The sequence below is a fragment of the Alternaria novae-zelandiae genome, assembly GCF_023758075.1.
Source record: "Alternaria novae-zelandiae strain BMP 2774 chromosome Unknown scaffold_8, whole genome shotgun sequence".
In the NCBI taxonomy this organism is placed as follows: Eukaryota; Fungi; Ascomycota; class Dothideomycetes; order Pleosporales; family Pleosporaceae; genus Alternaria; species Alternaria novae-zelandiae.
The window spans coordinates 676411-697035 of NW_026056968.1; the positions used below are offsets into that span (position 1 = coordinate 676411).

General features: G+C 51.4%; 7 protein-coding genes across 7 annotated transcripts; 3 read left to right on the forward strand and 4 right to left on the reverse strand.

The window, feature by feature from the left end:
• Window positions 1-19: 19 nt before the first annotated feature.
• Window positions 20-2668, forward strand: J4E88_004707 (uncharacterized protein; the record flags this gene model as incomplete). The annotated part of the gene is made up of 1 exon (XM_049398351.1): window positions 20-2668. One exon carries the CDS (start codon window positions 20-22, stop codon window positions 2666-2668), a length of 2649 nt encoding a protein of 882 aa, XP_049255912.1.
• A 1725-nt stretch (window positions 2669-4393) lies between these two features.
• On the forward strand, window positions 4394-7789 carry J4E88_004708 (uncharacterized protein; the record flags this gene model as incomplete). Its single annotated transcript, XM_049398352.1, has 2 exons — window positions 4394-7515; window positions 7567-7789. 2 exons carry the CDS (start codon window positions 4394-4396, stop codon window positions 7787-7789), a joined length of 3345 nt encoding a protein of 1114 aa, XP_049255913.1.
• Window positions 7790-8993: 1204 nt separating this feature from the next.
• On the reverse strand, window positions 8994-9571 carry J4E88_004709 (uncharacterized protein; the record flags this gene model as incomplete). Its single annotated transcript, XM_049398353.1, has 3 exons — window positions 8994-9118; window positions 9208-9336; window positions 9421-9571. The coding sequence occupies 3 exons, from the start codon at window positions 9569-9571 to the stop codon at window positions 8994-8996; spliced, it is 405 nt and encodes a 134-aa protein (XP_049255914.1).
• A 1997-nt stretch (window positions 9572-11568) lies between these two features.
• Window positions 11569-12017, reverse strand: J4E88_004710 (uncharacterized protein; the record flags this gene model as incomplete). Its single annotated transcript, XM_049398354.1, has 2 exons — window positions 11569-11693; window positions 11753-12017. The coding sequence occupies 2 exons, from the start codon at window positions 12015-12017 to the stop codon at window positions 11569-11571; spliced, it is 390 nt and encodes a 129-aa protein (XP_049255915.1).
• A 1007-nt stretch (window positions 12018-13024) lies between these two features.
• Window positions 13025-13548, reverse strand: J4E88_004711 (uncharacterized protein; the record flags this gene model as incomplete). The annotated part of the gene is made up of 3 exons (XM_049398355.1): window positions 13025-13149; window positions 13211-13372; window positions 13437-13548. 3 exons carry the CDS (start codon window positions 13546-13548, stop codon window positions 13025-13027), a joined length of 399 nt encoding a protein of 132 aa, XP_049255916.1.
• Window positions 13549-17209: 3661 nt separating this feature from the next.
• J4E88_004712 (uncharacterized protein) lies at window positions 17210-18041 on the reverse strand (the record flags this gene model as incomplete). The annotated part of the gene is made up of 3 exons (XM_049398356.1): window positions 17210-17286; window positions 17337-17944; window positions 17995-18041. 3 exons carry the CDS (start codon window positions 18039-18041, stop codon window positions 17210-17212), a joined length of 732 nt encoding a protein of 243 aa, XP_049255917.1.
• Window positions 18042-18313: 272 nt separating this feature from the next.
• On the forward strand, window positions 18314-20464 carry J4E88_004713 (uncharacterized protein; the record flags this gene model as incomplete). Its single annotated transcript, XM_049398357.1, has 1 exon — window positions 18314-20464. One exon carries the CDS (start codon window positions 18314-18316, stop codon window positions 20462-20464), a length of 2151 nt encoding a protein of 716 aa, XP_049255918.1.
• Between the last annotated feature and the right edge of the window lie 161 nt (window positions 20465-20625).

Sequence of the window (20625 nt, forward strand, 5' to 3'; positions counted from 1 at the left end):
GTACATCGGCACGCCTACAATGACCGTCACCTTCGGCGCCATTTGCAGTCTCCTACAAAACGTCGAGACCATCACGACACGACGACCACGGTTACTTGCCAAGCAAGAGAAATACCCTATACGCGAGACAATCTCGCAGTGGTTTCTCGAGCAGAGAGAAGCCCTAGATGATCCCGATACAAACGGGGGCGCCGTCTTGTCTGCTCTCTTTCCACATCGAAGGAAAGATCGAGTCTATGGAATGCAATCGCCATTACTTGCAAAGAAACTTGCAAGTCTACTTGCCTTCAATCACGGTCAATTAGCTCTATTTGAGGGCTGGCATACAGGGAACTACGGTGACCTTGGGGCGTATGTCGAACGAGCAATGAAACCTTGGGATGGCACATTCGCCAGCAAACGTGCATTTCCGATCGAACGAATCGACCGATTGCTCGAACAATTAGCAGCGAGCTATCGGTTCTCCGACGAGGTCATCAGGAAGAAGCGTAACTCGGATTTCCAGACCGATGCCGAGCTGAAGGAGATACTCGTGAGACTCGAGTCGTGGGAAGCAAAGTGGTTGGTGCGTCTCGTCCTGCGAGATCATTGTACCGTGGAGCTTGATGAGAAGTTTGTTCTGGACTGCTACCACTTTCTCTTACCAGAATTGTTGATGTTCCAAAATGACTTCGACGCCGTCTTCAAGATGCTCAAAGGCGATCTGAGCTGCTATCCCGCAGTACCAGAGCACTCAAAGCAAAGATCTTTGCGAGTCGACGCGGCACAGAAACTGAGAGCTATTGTTGGAATCAAGGTGGGGCGACCGACGTTCCACAAAGCTTGGTCTTTCAAGCACTGCATGCAGCTTGTGGGTCAGCGCGCTTGGGCTGCCGAAGTGAAGTACGACGGCGAGTATTGCGAGATACACGTTGACCTGGACAATGCACCTAATGACATCCGCATTTTTTCTAAAAATGGAAAGGACGCAACGGCGGACCGAAAGCCTTTGCATGCTACGATTCGCGAAGCCCTCCGTATCGGTCGACCAGACTGCGTCTTGAAGAAGAAGTGCATCATCTTGGGCGAGATGGTACTCTACAGTGACAAAGAAAAGAAAATAATGGGTTTCTCAAAAATCAGGAAGCACATCACCCGCTCTGGTTCCTTCATCGGCACGCTTCAAGATTCACTGCCGCACGAGTGGGAGCATCTCATGCTCGTGTTTTTCGACATCCTTGTGCTGGATGACGAATCTACTCTACGTCACTGCCTTCAAGACCGTCGCAAGATCTTGAGGAACCTTGTCCATGTAATCCCCGGTCGGTCAATGCGATCGGAGTGGACACTTTTGGACTTTAAGACAGGGGATGGCATAACAGACCTTAAACAGATATTTGCCCGGAACCTAGCCGAACACCAAGAAGGACTAGTTCTCAAACCATTGCACGCGCCGTACTTCCCACTTCTGTCAGAGCAAGGGCATCGTCAAGCAAGTTTCTTTATCAAGTTGAAAAAAGATTACCTCGGTGACATGGGTGGTGAGAGAGATCTGGGCGACTTCGCTGTGGTCGGGGCTAGCTTTGATGCGCAAGTCGCGGCAAAGAGTGACTTGAGGCCTTTACATTGGACGCATTTCCATTTGGGGTGTTGTACGAACAAAGATGCGGTACAGCGCACGGGTGCAAAGCCAAAGTTCAAGATCGTTGCGAGCCTCAGCCTCGAAAAGTGCATACCAAAGAGCGATGCGAAATACATGAACGTTCAAGGTTACATCCGCCTGTCTACCCTACGAGACAATGGGTCGACGCTTGAGTTCGAAATCCAGCATCCCAAAGGCTATGACAGGCGGATGACCGCAGCATTCAAGAAGCCTTTCGTAGCAGAGATTCTTGGCGGCAGCTTTGAGAAGCTCCAAAACGAATCCTTCGAAATGTTGCGACACCCCAGAGTCAAGAAGATACATCATGACAGAACTTGGGAAGATGCTGTATCTTTGGAAGATTTGGAACGTATGGCTGAGGAGAAGTGGGAGGTGCCTGATGCTGACAAGCTCGATGGGCATGCTCGTGACGTTGCTTTGCTGGTCAAGAAGTACACCAAAGAGATGGGCGGGTCCCAAGCGACTGTAACGACCGACGATACTACGCAGCAGACGACTCAGCGAACTACACCTCGCTCGTCGCCGGTGACGCCCCACCCGACGACCACACAGGCCATTTGCGAAGCGACGCCCTCTAGCGCCACAGTTCAGGAAACGCAGCAGCATACTTGCACCACAGTTTCAAGTTCTCCTGGTTCTGCAGGTGGTAGCACACAAGGTAAAGGAACATGGGCATCTCGCGAAATGCGTATTCTTGTGAGAGAGGACACAATAGAGCGCCTGAATACCTTACGTCCTCCTACACCAATGTCGACGGCATCTGGGGCAGCCAGCTCGTCACCACTCATATCTAGTGCGGTGTCTAGCCTTGCAACGGCAAGCAAGAGGCGCAGCTTCATGGACATGATCAGCCCACCAAATGCGAAGCGGAGAAAAGCACTGGTTCCCCTACATTGTTCTGCGAACAACCGCCATGTAGGCCAGTTCGATCATGACTCGCAAGAGGGGATCGTGCACATTTACGCCAAAGAAGGAGTCAAGGTACAGATACATTCCGCATCCCGAGACAAGGAGAAGGGTAGCTAGGATAGCATGGTCTGGATTTCGTTGCTCCCTTCAATCATTGCTAGTTGTTGTCGCGCAGTTTCGCAATTTTATAAAAATAGGCCTGGATCAAGATCAATATGATAGTCTGCTTGATATTACTGATTCCCGCATGTCGATGTCTCTCGCTCTTCTTTGATCGGTTCTAAAGACAGAATTTTACAGAGTCACAGTCGTAGTGGTGACCTAGTACGTTCGCGAATCTGTCTGCGTTGATGTGATTCCAATCCGCACATTACGTCTCGTCAAAACTTTGGGAAGCGAGAATGCCAACCAAGGTACCTGCAACCACGAATTTTGCTACTCCAGTCGAATTTCATATAACATCCACGCACACCATCTTGTTGTCTATTTCATTCATCTTTCTTTCCAATACCTCAAGTACCGACTATATCACCCCAAGTACCGACTATATCACCCCAAGTACCAACTACATCACCCCAAGAACCGACCACATCGCGACCATGGGGCCCAACTCCACCGGTAGAAGACGTGTCAGGGACTCGGCATTTAGACATAGATCTGTATCCATATCTCTCACGCCTGCGGCGCAAGCTGAGATTCAAAACATGATGCGGCCTACGCAAAGCTCCAGCATGTCTATGAGCCATTTGCAAACCTCGGCGCAAACACCTCCCCGTATACAAAGTCTTACAATCGACACTGACGAAACTTTGCCGCACTTTCCCAATGCACCGGTTCCTGATCCGATTAGTCCTGATGATTTGCGAAGGACTGATGTGATACTCGCTCTCCATCGGCATCCAGTATGGAATGCTTTACAGGAGGCCCCCACGCGTCCTGCCAGACAAGAACGCGCAAGTCGCAACCCAGGCGTGGTGGGAGATGGGCGAGTTATTGAGAGCGCTAGGCGAGATGTCCATGAGACTCGGCCAAGCTATGCGTTCAGACGCTCGGAAGCCATGCACGAACTATTTCGAAACCTCGACCTCGACCCAACAAAGAGCGAACTCGACGAGAGCACACTCGAGCGACTTGCAGCAGCCAGTAAACCTTTTCAATGTCCGATCTGCTTCGAAACTGTGGCCAATCCTACTATCATCGTGCCGTGCGGCCATATCTTATGTCAGCCGTGCCTTGATCAGATGCGCAGGATTGCCTTGAGCGACAGAAAACGGATGCGATGTCACTTCTGTCGACAAGATTTGATCATGTCCACTGACTGGAAGTCTGTGCGTAACAAGTATGGATTGGAAGAGAAAAGTAGGGATGCTGTCAAGCCGCCTACTGAAAACGGGCAAGACGCAGGGGAAGGAGGTAGCAGACTTGGTGGCATAATATCGATGTTGAGAACGGCTGTGGATGAGAGGCTGGGGTAAAGCACAACGATATCCCAAGGATGTAAGAGACGCGGATGGGTTGGGGGGAGAGGCGTGGCTTACATAAGGGTCTGAAGTAGGTGGAGCCGTCGGCGGTTGTGTTTCGGCTGCATGATCCTTGTCAAGCTTCCAGAAGCCGCTCCAGGGCCCATGCACCGTCACCACCGAGCGCGTGGAACTTTGGCTAGCCACGACATTCAAGTGACGCTTGACACAACCAATCTCCCCATTGCGCCTTCTGCTTGCTGTCTTTGATTGATAACCACCAGCTTGATACCCGTCCACACGTCTCCCAGCATGCGATAGATGTGCCCCCCTGCCCACCCATGCCGCCGCCTATTCACCACCCCCGACCTGCGCCGCCATCATGTCTTCCCCCGATACCCCACGGAGATCGACCGAGAGCTTCGAGTTCCTGTCGCCGAACCCGCCGCAGGGCGCCTTCCCGTTCCCATCAGCGAACCATGACTGGACAAACAGGCCCAGCTCCACGGGCGGGCGCTACAAGCCGCGACGTGGCTCAACCGCGTCTTCGATACACTCGGTTGGGGGCGCACTCGACAGCGGCTTCAAGAGCACCATGGGCGCGGTGAGAGAGCAGAGCAACAATGCCATCTCCACGTTGCTCACGCCGCCCATCATGCGGACTGGCATGGTGCCGCATACCACTGCCACAGCGACCGCAGGCCACCGCCCTCCATCCACCAAGGACATCCCGCCCGTGACTCTGACAAATGTACCCCACGTCGAGCCCTCCACCTTCAATCCATATCTGTCGCAAGTCGGCGGTTTGTACGACGCTTTTCAACGCGCAAAGGCCGAAGCCGAAGCAGAGGCCGCCCAGCCGGTAAGGAGAGGCTCGAAGAAGGAAGATGCGACTGAGTCACCAGCGGGGACACCTAATCTAGCAGGTACACCCTTCTCATCCAACGGGCCACCGAAACCGAAGCGTCGAACGAGCGGATCCAAGCGCGCACTCCCAGCCATAACGCCGCTATCTACAATACCCAACATCTACTTCGACGAGAACTTCCACCTAGAAAACCCGCGAACCTTTGACGTAGTGAGCGAGCGATCCGAGGTGGTCAGGCCAGCGCGAACAGCAAGCAACGATGATTTTGGGGCAAACGGCTCTCTGGACGTCCCACAACCTCCCGGGCGGAAAGCTCTAGCTACAAATGCGATTCTACAAGAGAAGCTTTCGTGGTACATGGACACGGTGGAGGTGCACTTGATTTCGGCCATATCCACCGCATCGACATCCTTCTTCGCCGCGCTCGGCTCCCTCCGCGAGCTTCAGACGGAAGCATCAGATTCGGTCGCAAGGATAAAAGGTCTCAGGGAAGACTTGAAGAGGTTGGATGAGCAGATGGCAATAGGAGGCTTGAAGGTCGTCGAAATGAAGAGGCGGAGAGAGAATTTGAGGAGGCTGACAGACTCGGTCGACCAGTTACAGGCTGTCATCGTCGGACTCTCGCACTGCGACGAAGCCGTTGTCGACGGTGACCTTGAAACCGCCATGGCTCGGATAGAAGTCATTGAACGACTGATAACAGGCGCGCTGGACACGACTGATACTCAGAGCACCTCGTGGCTCGACTCTCGATTGCCTCCGCAGTTGATCGATTTGCGACACTTGAGAGCACTGGACGGAGTTTTCGAGAACATTACCGAGCTCAAGTTCCGCGTGGGCAGAGGCTTTGAAGTACGCTTTGTTGACACTCTGCTCGCAGACCTGCGAGAGCACGTCAAGCGAGTTCCGGCTCATGATACCTTGGAACGATGGACTGCTGCATCGCAAAAAGCTCGCGGGGCCAATCAGAAACCGAAGACGACTTTACCAGCCTACATGACAACAGATGAAAAGCTACGAGCGGAGCTACGAGCTAGTCTGTACGGCCTGAGCGGAGCGCAATTCACCAATCAAGCTAGCGCAACTTTCAGGGAGGCTATGATCAAAGAGATGAAAGTTCTCATCCGGAAACATTTGCCGAGCTCATCAGAAGACGATACTGGTTCTATGGCTTCTGTGTCTACAAGAGGCGGCCGAGGCACTAGTCAACAGGACAAGAACTCGATCCTTGCGCGTAATCTGCGCGCAATGGATCCTGAGGACGCCGAGGTCTTTTTCGCTAATATTTTCACCAACATTGGAGAGGCGCTCCGCCGTCTAAGCACACTGATCAAGGTGCTTCTTGATGTCACAAGCGGCGTGACTACCCCTCCCGCCTCTGCTGGTGGGCTTCGGTCTCCTCCAAGGAGTCCTTATATGCACAGTATCGATGATTACGTAGGCAATAATGTGCCAGCGCCAAGCTCCAACGACCTGCAGATGGAACTTATGCAAGCTCTGGATATGTCCAGTTTGTTAGGCCAGGCTGTCGACGCAGCACAGACACAGATCACCAAGCTCCTCAAAGTCCGCTCAGAAGCTACAGCTAATCTCCCATTGGAACGCTTCCTACGGTACTTCAACATGTGTAGGCTCTTTGCGGATGAGTGTGAAGCTGTCTCAGGGCGTTCTGGCGCTGCACTGAAGGGTGTGGTGAACACCCACATCAACGACTTCGTCTCCAAATTTGCAGACTTTGAGAAGCAAGAACTGATAAAAGCAATGGACTCAGATCGTTGGGAACCGAAGGACTTTGATGCAAGCGATATCGAGGTCCTGGCACGGTTGTTGAAGGGTATGGAGAGCGATCCACCAAGCTGGGCCGAAACTGGTGACGTTCTTCGAGAGATCGAAAAGCCGACCACAAATGGCACTTCAGTACAAACAAATGGCGCATCCGAAGAGAAGCCCAAGGAAAAGAACAAAACCACTATACCCGCCGTTGTTGACGAGGAGAAGTACACTATCTCCGAATCATCAACGGTCGTCCTTCGGGGTATCGAGCGCTTCGAAATCCTGGTTTCTTCCATGCCGAGTATGACTTCCGAAGTCTCTACCTCCCTTTGCGACTACATCAAGCTTTTCAACTCCCGACTTTGTCAACTGATTCTCGGCGCGGGCGCCATGCAGTCAGCTGGCTTGAAGAATATCAACACCAAACATCTCGCCATTGCTTCTCAGACACTTTCCTTCCTTGTCGCCATCCTACCTTACATCCGCGAGTGCTTCCGGCGTCGCACTGCATCAGCTTCCAACAAATCCTCAATCGGCGAGTTTGACAACGTCAAGCGCCTGTTGTACGACCAACAGAACCAAATCCACGAAAAGCTTACGGGCATCTTAGCTGGGAGAGCAAAGGTTCATATGCGCAGTCTCAAGAAAGTGGAATGGGATGCTGAGGCTGAAGTCAACAAAGATGTCAGCCCCAGCATGGAGAGCTTGACCAAGGACACTGTGACCATGCATAAGGTGATCAACAAGTACTTGAGCGACATCCAGGTCCGCATGATTATGGGACCTGTATTTGAGAGCTACAGGGAGGAGGTTGGTGGTGTCATCAAGGAGGCGGCAGTGAAGACGCCCGGTGGTAAAGCACGGTACGTGACAAAGTCAATTTCGGTAAGTGTATGATAGCTGATACCACTCAGATTGCTACGCGAGGCGAAGCTATTCGATGCGAAACTCGGGCCTATCGACGGTGCTGGCAACGTTGGTTCTCATCTCATCGGCCTCGTGGTCAGCAAAACAGTCGCGCAGCCCAAGGCGGAACCCAAGGTGGAGCCTCAAAAAGAAATCGAGGAGAAGAAGAGCGAGGAAACGGAGCAGAGCACAGAAGCGGAGGCCGAAAAAGCGAGCACAGAAGCGACTTGAAGTCAGATAGCATCCGAAATCAGTTTCCAGTCGCAGCTGCTACGGATGACGCTTACGCTTCATTGGACTAAGTGACGGTCTCGCGATGGTCATCGCATGGTCCCGCTGCAAGGAGAGAATGACTCTTCAATGGCCCGACGACATCACCTCCGGACTACGTGCACATTCGGCCCCGATGAGTACTATGATGGAAGTGACCGACGACTATACGCATCTTCACCCACATGTCACCTTTCATGTATCATCACCACCCAGCAAGGCGTTCTGGAGTAATAGAAGAAGAGCGGTCACTATGAGGCAAAGCGTCGTTGGATAACGTTGATATTGTGGAATGGGATGATGAGATACTGATGTTATACCATTCAAGAATCATGATCTTTCAAGGCCCCCAAAGAAAATATGGACTCTCTGTCCATACCTCGCCCGATGTGTGCCCGCCCTCATTTCGTTTGTCATCTCCATCCGATGTGAAACCTTCTACAGTGGTCGCAGCGGCCTGCACATGCCTAATCGTTATCACCACTATGTCTCTGTCACCGCCGCCACCCAGAACCACCACCGTTTCATCTCTTTCAGAAGTCTTCCTCGCACGGTCATCCTGGCCGCTCGCACTGTGCGTCTCATCTTCATGTACTACGCTCTTTCCTTCCAGCTTTTCTTCTTCGACGCTGGTATGTGAGTCTGTATGTAGCTCTGCTTCGGACTCCAGTTCGTTTGCTGTCTCCTTGTCGCGTTCCTCGTAGTCGTGTACGCGCGCTTGCAGAGCTAGATGCGCGTTCATCTCTGCTTCTGGAATGCCAAGTTTGTTGTGTAGTGGTCTATTTGACCAGTTCGTCGCGACTTTTCTGCTTGTGTATTGTCGTGGCTGGAAAGACATCGATAGCTTTAGAGTGAGAGAAGGTCAAAAAGAGAGAGGAAGAGTGGGTTTCAGGAGCTATTGGAGATACAAAGATCCCAGATGTTCATGTGTGATTGAAACTGAGTTGTATGTGAAGTGTACATCACCATCACCGGCAAGTTCTTGTTGAATTGTTATGCTTGTCAATTCTTCATATTGACGGACTGCACAACGCATACTGTCCTAACGCGCCACATTCCACTTCTGTGGAAAAGAAGAAGGAAGACCACATCCGTGTGACTGGTAACCACACTGTCCAAAGCAGTATCGAGAACTTGATATCGACATGCACGCCCTCGACGCTGATCATCTTCGGTTACCACCTTCGTGACCCCTCATCGGCGGACGCCAGCAGATGTAGGTCTTGGCAGTTGTAGGATGCGCCCAATTCACTTGATCGGGTCCTACGGACATGATGAGAGCGCCTTCTTCTGTAATACTTGTCAGTTGATTCCTTGCCAATCAGCGTGCAGTCTGGGAGCGCCGCAGGTACTGCAAGTAGAAAAACGGACACACTTACCGTCAAAGTACATGCAGAATCCGCAGTGGCGGTTAAGGATGCCCTCGATAGTGGAGCCCGCAGCTAGATCGAAGCTGCGATAGTTGAACGATCCATCTTCGCGCATTTCCTGGTAGATGGGATCGGAGACTGGAGTACTAGTATATATGCCGCATAATCTAGTAATTGGCTCATCGGCGGCGGATCTCTGGACGGGGGAAGAGTTGTGGGAACGGACGTAGGCAAGGACAGCAGCGACGTCGGCGTCGTAGGTTGCAGAGCCGGGGACAGGAATCGCGAGCGGAGAGTGTAGCTTGAAGTCCGTGGGTGCGGCAATGACGCACAGGGCGAAGATGCACGCGAGCAGAAGATTCATGAGATGCATCTTGGGCGTTTTGGTGGTTGTTTCCTTGAATGACTTTGTTGCGCGATGGGTGGAAGGAGCAGTGGGGTGAGTCTGGGGAAGACTTTACTACCTGGGAACAGGCGTGGTAAAAGAGCGCGCGGGAGTTAGTGCGCTAATTGTGACACAGGTCGAGGTGACTGTCCGAGCTCGGAATGAGCGATTGTAAAAAGGCTTACTCCAATCGGAATGTGGATACAGGTGCGTGGTGATTAACCTTAGCAAGGAAGTGGCGCGTAGATAGAATCACCGCATTATATCAACGAGCCATAGGAGATAGTGGCATATGACCTGATGTTTTCGTAATTCTAAAATAAACGAGTGACTAGAAAGTTGGTGAAAGCGAACAAAGAGAAACAAATAGGAACACCTTGCAAACACCCACGTACGTAGATTGGAGTGTTGGACCCAATCTACTACATCGCCATCCTCGCCTCGTACCATCTACTTTTGCAATTGCCGGGAGGATGACTTCTCTACGGCAAAGTAAGGTAGGAAAGCACAGTGAAGGACTTGCATCCGGTCATGGCGTCCCGTGGCCCAATGTCAATCCTGTTTCCAGGGGTCTGGTCCAAGTTGTCCGCAACTTGAGAGCAGGGCACATTCAAGACGCGAACTGGATGACGAAAAATTAGCATAACTATCATTGCAAAATCTCCCAGTGAACATCTGGCTGGATAAAGCTGTGCATTGACTTACTCTTCGTGTTCGGATCCAGAGTGCTCTGATCGAAGAACACAGCAGGGTATGGCCCGATGGTCAAGTCCCGACATCCTGCCTTGCCTGTAACATTGGTTGACGTGAGGATCAACTCAGCTTGAGCTATATCAGCGCCGTTGTTACCGCAGCCGCCATCGTTATAGAAACGTGCACGCACGCTTCCAGATGCCCGTGGAGACAGCGTGCCAGGAGCGGCGTTAGCGGCGGCCGCAAGAAAGGCAACGATGGTGATGAGCTGCATGTCGATGATGTTTTGGGTTCTTTTGGCTTGTATTATTGGAAGTGTTTGAATGTGATTGCGATGGATTTAGTGGTAAAGAATCATGAATGCCAGAGCAGGCCTCCTTTATACCCATCTGGCGGTAGGATCGGTCCGCTGTGTCTATACGCGACATGCTCTATGGATCATCTCTTGCCATATCCTCTGAATCAACTCTCCAATAGTATATTCTACTCGCCCTGGTCACGTCCAAATCTGTTGTCGTGAAGAGTTTGGTGAGGTCAGACGCATGATAGTAAGCCATCGCCCAAGATGATTGTTTCAGTAATGAAAATGATGCTGTATGGATCTGGATCGTTACTAAATGGGCTATAAGTTATGATAGTAGAGTTTTGATATGAGCTCGTGCTGCAAAAGCTCTTTCTCGTCGGTGTGTTGTTGCTGATCCCGTGGCCAGTTTCCGGTGAGGACAGGGATGCGCAAGTTCTTGTCTGGCAGTGTTGACGCGTTGCGAGAGCTCAAGAGGGAAGTTGCGTTGGTTTCTAGTCAACTAATGGCCTGATGGTCCATCTTTAGCCCGCTGCTACGTCCACGCTACGTGTATACTAGAGCGACTGCCGTCTCTGTACCTACATAGTCAAGTTGCTAGACTCTGACCCCGTGCTTACAAGACCTCCCAATGCGACTGCGCTTCTGCGAAACTGCGTATGTCGTGCCAGCAAACTCACGAGGTCTTCTACGAAAATGTATCTAAAGGCTGGCATCAGATTTCGCGTGCACGTAAGCTGCAACAGTAGATATTGTGAAGTATACACGGGGGCGTCCCACAAATCTTATATTCTGACTAAAGGAGCGACACGAAGGCTATGAAAGAACACCCACAAGACGAGACCGGAGTGTTGGACCCGACTCATCTCACATTTCTCTTTACACCACTCAACCTCTCCATCTTCGCGACTAGACCAGATACTTTGGACCCATTGTAATATTTTGACCTTTGCAGCAAATATAGATCCAGTGCCATACCGCGGGATGCCATTTAGATGGTTACCCAGGACCGGATAGCCAGATTCTTGCAGCTAGGAGCCTGGCCGGGAGCAATGTCGACAAAGTTTCCGCTCGTAGTAGAAGTGAGCTGAGAGCAAGGTAAGTTGAAGAACCTCACTATTCACCTCATTAGCGAAGCTCTTATAGCCCCCTGGTTATTACAGAGTATTACATACCAGTCCTGCTGAAGTTATTGATGTCAAAGCTGGTGCTGGCGAAAGGCCCAACAGTCAGATCCTGGCATCCAGCCAGTCCCACAGTCTCGGACTGCAAGAAGACAGTATCTTCAGCCCATGGGGTGGGACCGCAACCGTTGTCGCGGAAGAAGCGGGCGTAGACGCGGGGAGCACCTTCGAGCTGACGCTTCTCCTCTAGTTCGACGGGTGTCGCGCTTACGGCGATGGCAGTGGCGAACAGAGTGATGAGAGTGGTGATCTGCATGTTGAAGTTTGGATATTCGGTCGCTGGGGGTATGAATGGATAGATGGATGTGGAAAGAGGGAGATGAGATGAGATGCTGCGGTGAGAAAGAGAACGGTGTACCATGCTTGCTTTATATGTCTCCGTGATGTACTCTCATCCAACAAAAGCAAGCCAAGCTGCTATTACGCATTGAATTGCTCCACCAACTCTAGTATGAAAGGCGACACGGATCGTGCGGTTGGTGGCTTACATCGCCCAGTCGACGTCGGTTGTTTGTAGGACACTTGTCACTGTTGCGATGTTTTGAGGGGGTGGCCAGAGCATTCTAAGGCTGTTCCATTGCCCCAGGGGTAACATGACACGAACAATCTTACGTTGGTGCCTATTGGTGAGTGAGAGTATACGAAGAAGTGATGTCAAATTCCCCATCCGTAGACTCCGACTTGAGGCCAAACTCTAGGTATTTGTTGCGAGATGACTCCAAGCAGGACACACTACGTACGTTTTGCTTACATTGATGCCAAGTTCGTAAGCTCGTGATGCCGCTTGCCCCGTGTTCCCAAGTTTTGAGTCTCGCGGTCTTAACAGTTCGTGAAATGACGTGGCTCTGGAAACATCTCGATCTGGTGCTTCGATGCGATCTTGCAGGTAAGCCGGTCGCATGCATGCATATACGTTCACGTGCAAAGTGACTGCATGCATATAGTACGTTCCGTCTACCTGTGACCCCACGCAATCTTACACACCTTCTACAGTTTCTTCATCAGGACTTCCCTACGAGTATACTGGGAACACTAATAATGAATAACTCATGGAAATAGTGTCATAGTCTTCGATGTTGGATTGCTCCAGATTCTGTATTCTTATAAATGAGTGACTAGAAGAGGGTAGGAAATTCCTTCAAGGTCCTGAATGTGTTGTGATGCGAGCCGGAGTGTTGGACCCGACTCACACTACATCGCATTACCATATAACAAAGCCTTCCTCGATCTGTCCACCAACAGGCCCCTCGTCAGCCATAGCATCTACAAAGTGACATAAGACTTCAGTGTCAGGTTCAGGCAACCAGCCGTGAAGCCAGGGGCGATATCGATGTGATGCCCACTGCCGACGTCGGCAAGTTGCTCGCAAGGAAGATCATAGAAACGGACTACACGCGATTGGTTAGCTCATGTGAACCCAAAGTTTGTTAGCATGCAACTAAAACTTACGTGTCCTCGTGAGCATGGTCTCGTTAAAGAATGTGCTAGGGTAGTTGAACGAGGGGGGGAAATTCATGCACGTGCTCAGGCCGGTGGCGGTGGTGTTTTGGAGTGGGACGAAGTCATCGGCATAAGGCCGGCCGTCGCGACCGCATTCTTGGTCACGGTAGACTGGAATGAGTATAACGTCAATACATGTTCCGTATGTTTTGTATTGCGCAATGTTGTCACTTACAAGTGGCGCGGACTCGGGGAACTCCCTGACGGGCCTCAATGCCGGTGGAAGGTGCGGCACTGGCGGTCATAGCCACAGAGGCAAGAAGAGAGGCGAGGACTGTAAGTTGCATTTTGGCGTTTGGGTACTGGAACAAGATAGTATGTTTGATTGAATGTCTGTTTGACTGTAATGTTGTGATATTTCTAGACAGCAGTCGAGCTCTGCTTTATAGCATGAAAGCCATGTACCCATACATTCTGATAGCCTCAGCATACTGTATCTAACTTGCCCTTGTTACGTATAGCAAGCCTCTTTATTCTCATCATGTGTGTCACAGAAGCTCTACTCTCGAAGTCTTTCCAGTCGCCCTAGTTGGTGGCGCATGCCTTTTCCGGGTATAGTCCATAGATGATTCATGGTAGAAGACCTCGCTGATGCCTTCGCAAAGGTGAGATAAGCTGCCAAGTGTTGAATTTTTGTTGACTGGTTGTTGGTTGTACTCAGCACACTGGCTTAAAAGCCATGGGTGTTGTCACATGCGTGTATAGCAGATGGTGCAATAAGTCGTATGTGAGCCCGTGCTAGGAAAGATTTCGTTCAATATTGAGCTGATTCTTCCCTAATTTGCTGAATGTGTGGTCGATTCGCGAGCTTGTATAGCGATCAAGACCGGATCCTTATGAATATGCCCACGTCTTGCGCGTTTTTGAGCGTGCATATCTGTTAAGAGGTGACACGGTTTCGAGCATACGAGACCAGTGCTGGAATAATGTCTTCTCCCGATATGTGTCAGGAGGCGGGGCATCCCAGTCGGCTGGCGCGTGAAGGCCAGAGAGTTGGTCCCGTGAACAGGAGCCGAATTTTCTGACGGGAATTACCAGTCCAGAACAATTGTAGACGGTCAATGTTGGTGGTGACGAGTCACGCCCACGCGACATTCTAGATGTATCGCTGACGTTTACGCATACAGCCAATAAGAGTACTTTGGTCGCCTTATAGCAAGTCAGTCACCCACTATCCGCTGTAAGCTGACGGGTGGCGCTGCTGATCCTAAGGGCGACCAACAGCAGCCCATCAGCAGTGATCAGTGATGCGCGTGGGATGCGACCAAGGAGACGCACAGACAGCCCGTCCCACCGTTTGTATTCCGCCAGGACCTCTCTGAGCGAACGTTCGCTAGCTTTTGCTGCTGGCGAGCGCTCTGTTTATTTTCAACCTATAAACGGTTTGTGGAGGAGCGTATGTAGGACTATCAATGGTCTGCAGTTTAATCATTTTCGTATAGTTGAGTTGCAGTCGAAGGTTGGTTTGAATCCGGTGCTAGAAGACGGCAATCTTCGGCAAGGGCTTATTTTTCACTTCCTCAAACGTCATCCGTCTACTCATGCCCAATTCAGTATATTCCGATCGGTTGTTAGGGTGCTGGAAGTCTCCAAGCCCTTGGCTAGCCATGTAGCTTTCGACTTCTGGATTGGAAGTACTTAAGGTCCGCACACGGTACGCAGATCTCAATCGTCGAACCGGTACCGGTTTTCGAGTGACGACAATCGCGTCGAAAACGAAGCCAGGCTTCTGCTGAGAAGGGAAGGTATGATTTGGGGCACTGACAGTGCGGATGTGGTGTCTGTCAAGACCTCTGACACGTTCAGTGCCAGGTATGGGTGTTCCCTTTGTGATAGCATACGCGATCTCATTGGGACTGGCTATTTCGCCGTGATCAGGAACTCCAAAGGTGTGATCCCGGCTCTTGGAACCATTAGAGCCACTTCGTGAAACAGTGCTCAGAGAGCTCAGGCGACTTGGACGAGTGAGGGACATCGAGGAATGTGAGTGTCGGATGCTATGACGAAGATCAAGATCGCGTGAATAAGGGCGCGGGTGCGATGCATTTAGTGTGAGATGCGATCCCTCTGGATGAATGGCGCGCCATGTAGATGCCGAATACCGGGCCTGCGTGAACAGAGGTCCGGAGTCGCATTTGCTTGCTGAACGCGACGAAAGAGGCGGGCGGTTCAAAGTTCCACGGTTGGCAGAGGGCTGTGATGCAGAAGGTACAGTATCGAAAGAGGATTTACGATACGAGGCCATAAAAGCAGAGGGTATAGGTGGCGGGGCATGATGCGAAGTAAAGACTCTGGATCCTGACGAGCTGCTCCTCCGTGTCGGCGTGGCATGACGGCGGCAGGCGTCCTTCTCACACGTACATATGCGATCTCCTGTGGTTGATGACCCATTAGAAGAGTGTGGCGGATGCCATGCGTTTGCAGATTCTCGGTAACCGTGCTTGAACAAATGAGCTTCGAAAGGACGGTTGACGACGGCGAGTACGCCAAACAGAACAAACGAGGCAATACTGATTAACTAGTTAGCTTTGACATCAGTTTCTCTGACTTCTTTAGCATACAGTGAAATGGCGGCGAAAGTAGTTCCAATACGTCCACATAAGCAAGTGGAACCAGATTCCCAGCTTTGAAGACCTGGTGCCTGTTGCAGACAAATAGGTCTCCTTGCGACGAGAACCATGTTCCATCCAGAGGTTAATAGCCAGAGAACGCATAGCGAGACCACTAGACGGATGGCAATATAGGAAGTCTTTCTGACGGCGGACGTGTGTCGCCATTGTTCTTCCCAAATCCTCTGCTTGATAGAAAATATTGTATGGACACAAGTGTATGCAATTGTTGCGAGAGCCTGCGCAGTTTAGTCAATGTTAGCCTTTATTAGAAAAATCCAAGTACATACAGAAGTTAAGTTCAAGACCACAGGTATGATGTTTGTTACATCCCACGGATCAGATATGATCTGATACAGTGAAGTGACAGAACAAATGAGAGCACTCCAGAACAGTGCGTTAAGCAGGAGCGTAATGAAAATGAGAGTGGATTTTCGACGCGAGCTTCTGGTGTTGACTTGAGCCGTCTCGTACTCGGGCTTGGCGGACGGCTGTTCAGGTCGACTGTTTTTGCTGTCTGATTTAGTCATCCGGAAGTGACGATCCGCAAGCGAGGCGAAGGCAGACTTGTTATCGTGAAAACATCAATTGAATACTGACAATGCCTAGTCAAGGTAGTTTATTGGTATGGAATGGCTCAATAAGAAGCAATGTCGATGATGGTTCTCAGGAAGGTTCTTGGATAGGGCCTGCACATCCCAAACATGCAGCGTCTCAAAGGCAACGCTATGTGCGTTGAGCGGCTGTTCTGTTCCTGCTTTCCAGTTCTGTCCTCAGTTTCGGTGTGTTCATCGTGGCGAGTAAAGCCTCGTGAACAACCAGACACTGAGGAGGTCGTTATTGGAATATGGAGACTTCGTGGATCCATGGCGCACTTGGGACAAACCGCTGTATGTCGCATCCCCACAAGGCTCGCTTGCTCTGTTGCTTTTCGCATTATGAACAAGTTCGAGTCGATCGCGCAAGCGGTGTAGGGTGTTCGTTGTCGGGCAACACCCTCATTGCATACGCAATGCATTCATGCAAGGGCGCTAATGAGGGATGGATACCCCAGATAAGTTGCCGCACAGTAGCACCGGCAGTGCAAGCCAACAGCCGGGCTAAGGCAGGATTGCGACGAAGGCTAATGCTTTCGTTACACGTGTCCGTCAGCTATGCAGCGGCGAAGATGATCCTCGCTTCAACGAAATCACAAACTGCGGGTATGTTGATCCCTGGCGATCGACCAGTCCCTTCAGCACCAAAGGGTGTATGATGAACGGCGCTGATGTTTCGGCGGCAGGGCTCGGGAACGCGGCTTCCGTGTGTGCCTCAGGTTGGAGTGGGTATTTCTGCGTGCTCATAGGAACAAGAGCAGCACGAGGAGGAGAATGAGGACGAATATAAGCACGCCGATGCAGCAACTGGACCATGTGTCTAGGGGGGTAGGTCAGCAACGCCTGTCTAGCGATAGCCAGTTATCTTACCTTCGTTCTGCTTGATGACCCAGCCAACCTTCTTGAGGCCTGTCTGCAGCTTGCCACCCACCCTGTCTGCCACATTGTCGACGTCGCTAAGTAGTTCGCCCTGCTCTTCAAGCTCTCGGCCCATGTCGTCGGCTTGTTGGCGGAGGTTGCCGACGGTGCGGAAGACGCCATCGAGGGCTTCGTCCTGCTCATGCATCATCTCCATCTGTCTTTCCTGCTCAAATGCCGCGTAGTTGTCGTCATCTTCGAAGGAATCTGGATCAGGTAGAACATCGCCATTGGCTGCGATCTTGCCTTTGTTCTTCGCGTGTTGGACCGTCTCCTGCAGTTCCTCGCGCATGTGCTCAATCTCGGAGCCGACATCCCTGACTAGTGTTCTGCGGCGCTCGACTTCGTCAATCTCAAGACCGAAGCGATAGGGGTCATGCTCCACGGCCTTGACGCTCTCCACTAGATCCTCGAGATCCTGGCTGAGGTCTTGGAGTGTCTGTTCAAGTTCGCTGCGAGCTTCACGGAGCTCGGGACTGTTTGCCGATGATGCCGAGGATCGAATACGCAGATACGACTTGAATAGCGGGCGCGCGGTGTTGAGGGCGGAAAGCACGTCTCTGGGACAAGTGTCAATGAAGATGCCTAAACGCGAACGGGGACGTCTTACGCCTGTACCTGGAGGAAAGGATCCTCATCGGTCTGTGATGACATCATCCTGGGTTATGCGACGCGAATTGCACCTCCAGAATGTGGCCAGGAAGCAAGAGGGGCGCGTGGAAGCTTGGGGTGAGGATGTTGGAGCGTGTCGATAAGCTGTCCAGTACGAGCGATGACGCGCCACAACACCTCGGCACGGACCCACCTTCCCAAAAAATATCGCCCACAGCACAGTCAACTCCACCACGCCTTCCCGATGGCGCATCCCTCACCAAGACTGCCGATTTCACGAAATCACACCATCCGTCTAAAAGACCCTGGATGAAAGCATGGGTCCGGAAACGAGTCTTCCGCTTCCTGCCGAATTCACTAATACTGAGGAATACGTCGAGTCGCTGCTCAATTTGACTACTTCCTCATGGCTACTTCAGACGCTCTGCGGAGGCGTTCACATACTGGACTTCTACACTCGCTCACCTGATCTCTACTCCCATGTCTTGCCGCAGTCATGGAGAGACTGGTTCAAGACGCGAGATATCATGGACATCTTGGACCTACTGATGAGGGAAGACCTCAGTCAGTTCGACGTTAAGAGAGAACCCAGCGAAAACACCTGGCGGGATGGATCTGCGCCTCCCGAGGAACTGCTAGATTATATTCGCACCGTGCGAAAGCATCTGCTAGCTCGCGACTTTCCTCCGCCAAACTCGGGCATTGAGCCTCAGAAAGCTACTATATCACGTCACATCGCAACCGGGATGAAAGTGAAAAAGGTGCACGAGGTTGACAACTTTGCGCGCTACATTGACAGACTCACCTCCGAGATAGCACAGTCTGACAGGAAACCCATTACCCATCTTGTCGACTTCGGCTCTGGTCAGAACTATCTTGGGCGCGCGCTTGCTGCTTCACCTTACTCCAAGCACATCGTTGCTGTGGAAAGTAAACAGCACAATATAGAGGGCGCGAAAAACATGGACATCCTAGCCAAGTTGGTAGCCAAGCCCATTGTTATGAGGAACAAGAAGGAGTACCGCGCCAAAATGGGCAAAATGAAGAAGGGCAACAAGACCGAAGACACTGAGACTACGGCTTTGCTCTATGAATCCATCTCATCCAATACCAAGGGGAACAACTCAGCCACGAATGGTCATGATCAGGAAGCAACATCCGCTTCAGCTACTCAAGATCCTGTAGCAGCTTCACTACCCCAGAACGGCGTGAACTGCGATGAAGATGGCTGCGCACCGCATCCAGTTTCGGAAGCCGCCTCAGATCCCGTTCCGACTACCAAGACTTCTACTCTACAAATATACAATGAAGGCCATGGCAGCGTACAGTACGTTGAACACATCATTAAGGGTGGTGATCTGACACCTGTCATCGATCAAGTACTGGACAGCTCTAGCGTACCCGAAGAGGCGGTGACCTCAGAAACAGCCGTGGTCGCCGAAGCTACTGACTTGAACGTTGTACCCAAACCAAAGGATGTAAACGCAATGGTCATTTCGCTGCACTCATGCGGCAATCTCGTTCATTTCGGACTACGCTCCATGCTTCTCAACCCACATATTTCCGCAGTAGCCATGGTAGGGTGTTGTTACAATCTGGTCACGGAACGTCTTGGACCTCCTACTTATAAGCTCCCTACACTCCGTCCTAATCATCCACGCCTCGAGTCTACCTCCAAAGCGTTTGACCCAAACGGATTTCCCATGTCAGAGAAACTCGCAAATTACCCATTGCCACATACACCTCTGGAACGGTCAGATGACGGCTCGGAAGCAGATACTGGCAACCCTGAACGACCAAAGGGTATACGTCTCAACATCACAGCCCGCATGATGGCTGTGCAGGCACCTTTCAACTGGGGCGTGGCCGACTCAGAACTCTTCTTCACTCGCCACTTTTATCGAGCTCTACTCCAGCGCATCTTCCTAGATCGTGGCGTCGTTTCGGCACCTTTAGACGAGCAAGGCCTTGTTGGCAGCGCAGTCTCAGCTAATGGTCACACCTCGCAAGTGAACTGGTCCCCTCCAAACGGTCGTGGCCCTGGCCTATCTTCGGACGGTACAACCACGCCCCTCACTATAGGCACATTGCGCAAATTTGCATACAGCGATTTCGTCTCCTACGTTCGAGCTGCGCTAGCGAAACTCACAACAGAGAATTCTTTCTGTCAGGTTGATCCTGAGTTCATAAGAGAAAAAATGGATGGTTTGACAGATGAAGACATCAGGAATTACGAAGTCAGCTATGCTGAGAGAAAGAAAGAATTGAGCGTCATGTGGAGCTTGATGGCCTTCAGCGCTGGCGTAGTCGAAGCTGTCGTCGTGACAGATCGATACTTGTGGCTCAAGGAGCAGGAAGAAGTTGAACATGCGTGGGTTGAACCCGTGTTTGAATACAAGTACAGTCCGCGCAACCTTGTCGTCGTAGGTATCAAGAAGCAGAGCGATATGCACAGCTCTAGTCAATGAGATGGCCGGTTTAGTCAAATTCGCACAACTCGTTCGACATGAGCCGTCAGTGAAATTACTGCAAGCCTGGCACCGTTTCTCGTGGTGGGCCCTTATGAGCAATGTGCCTTGAGCGTGCCGGGCGTCCACAAAAACTAGACGTCACACTCCAAGGCCCCCAA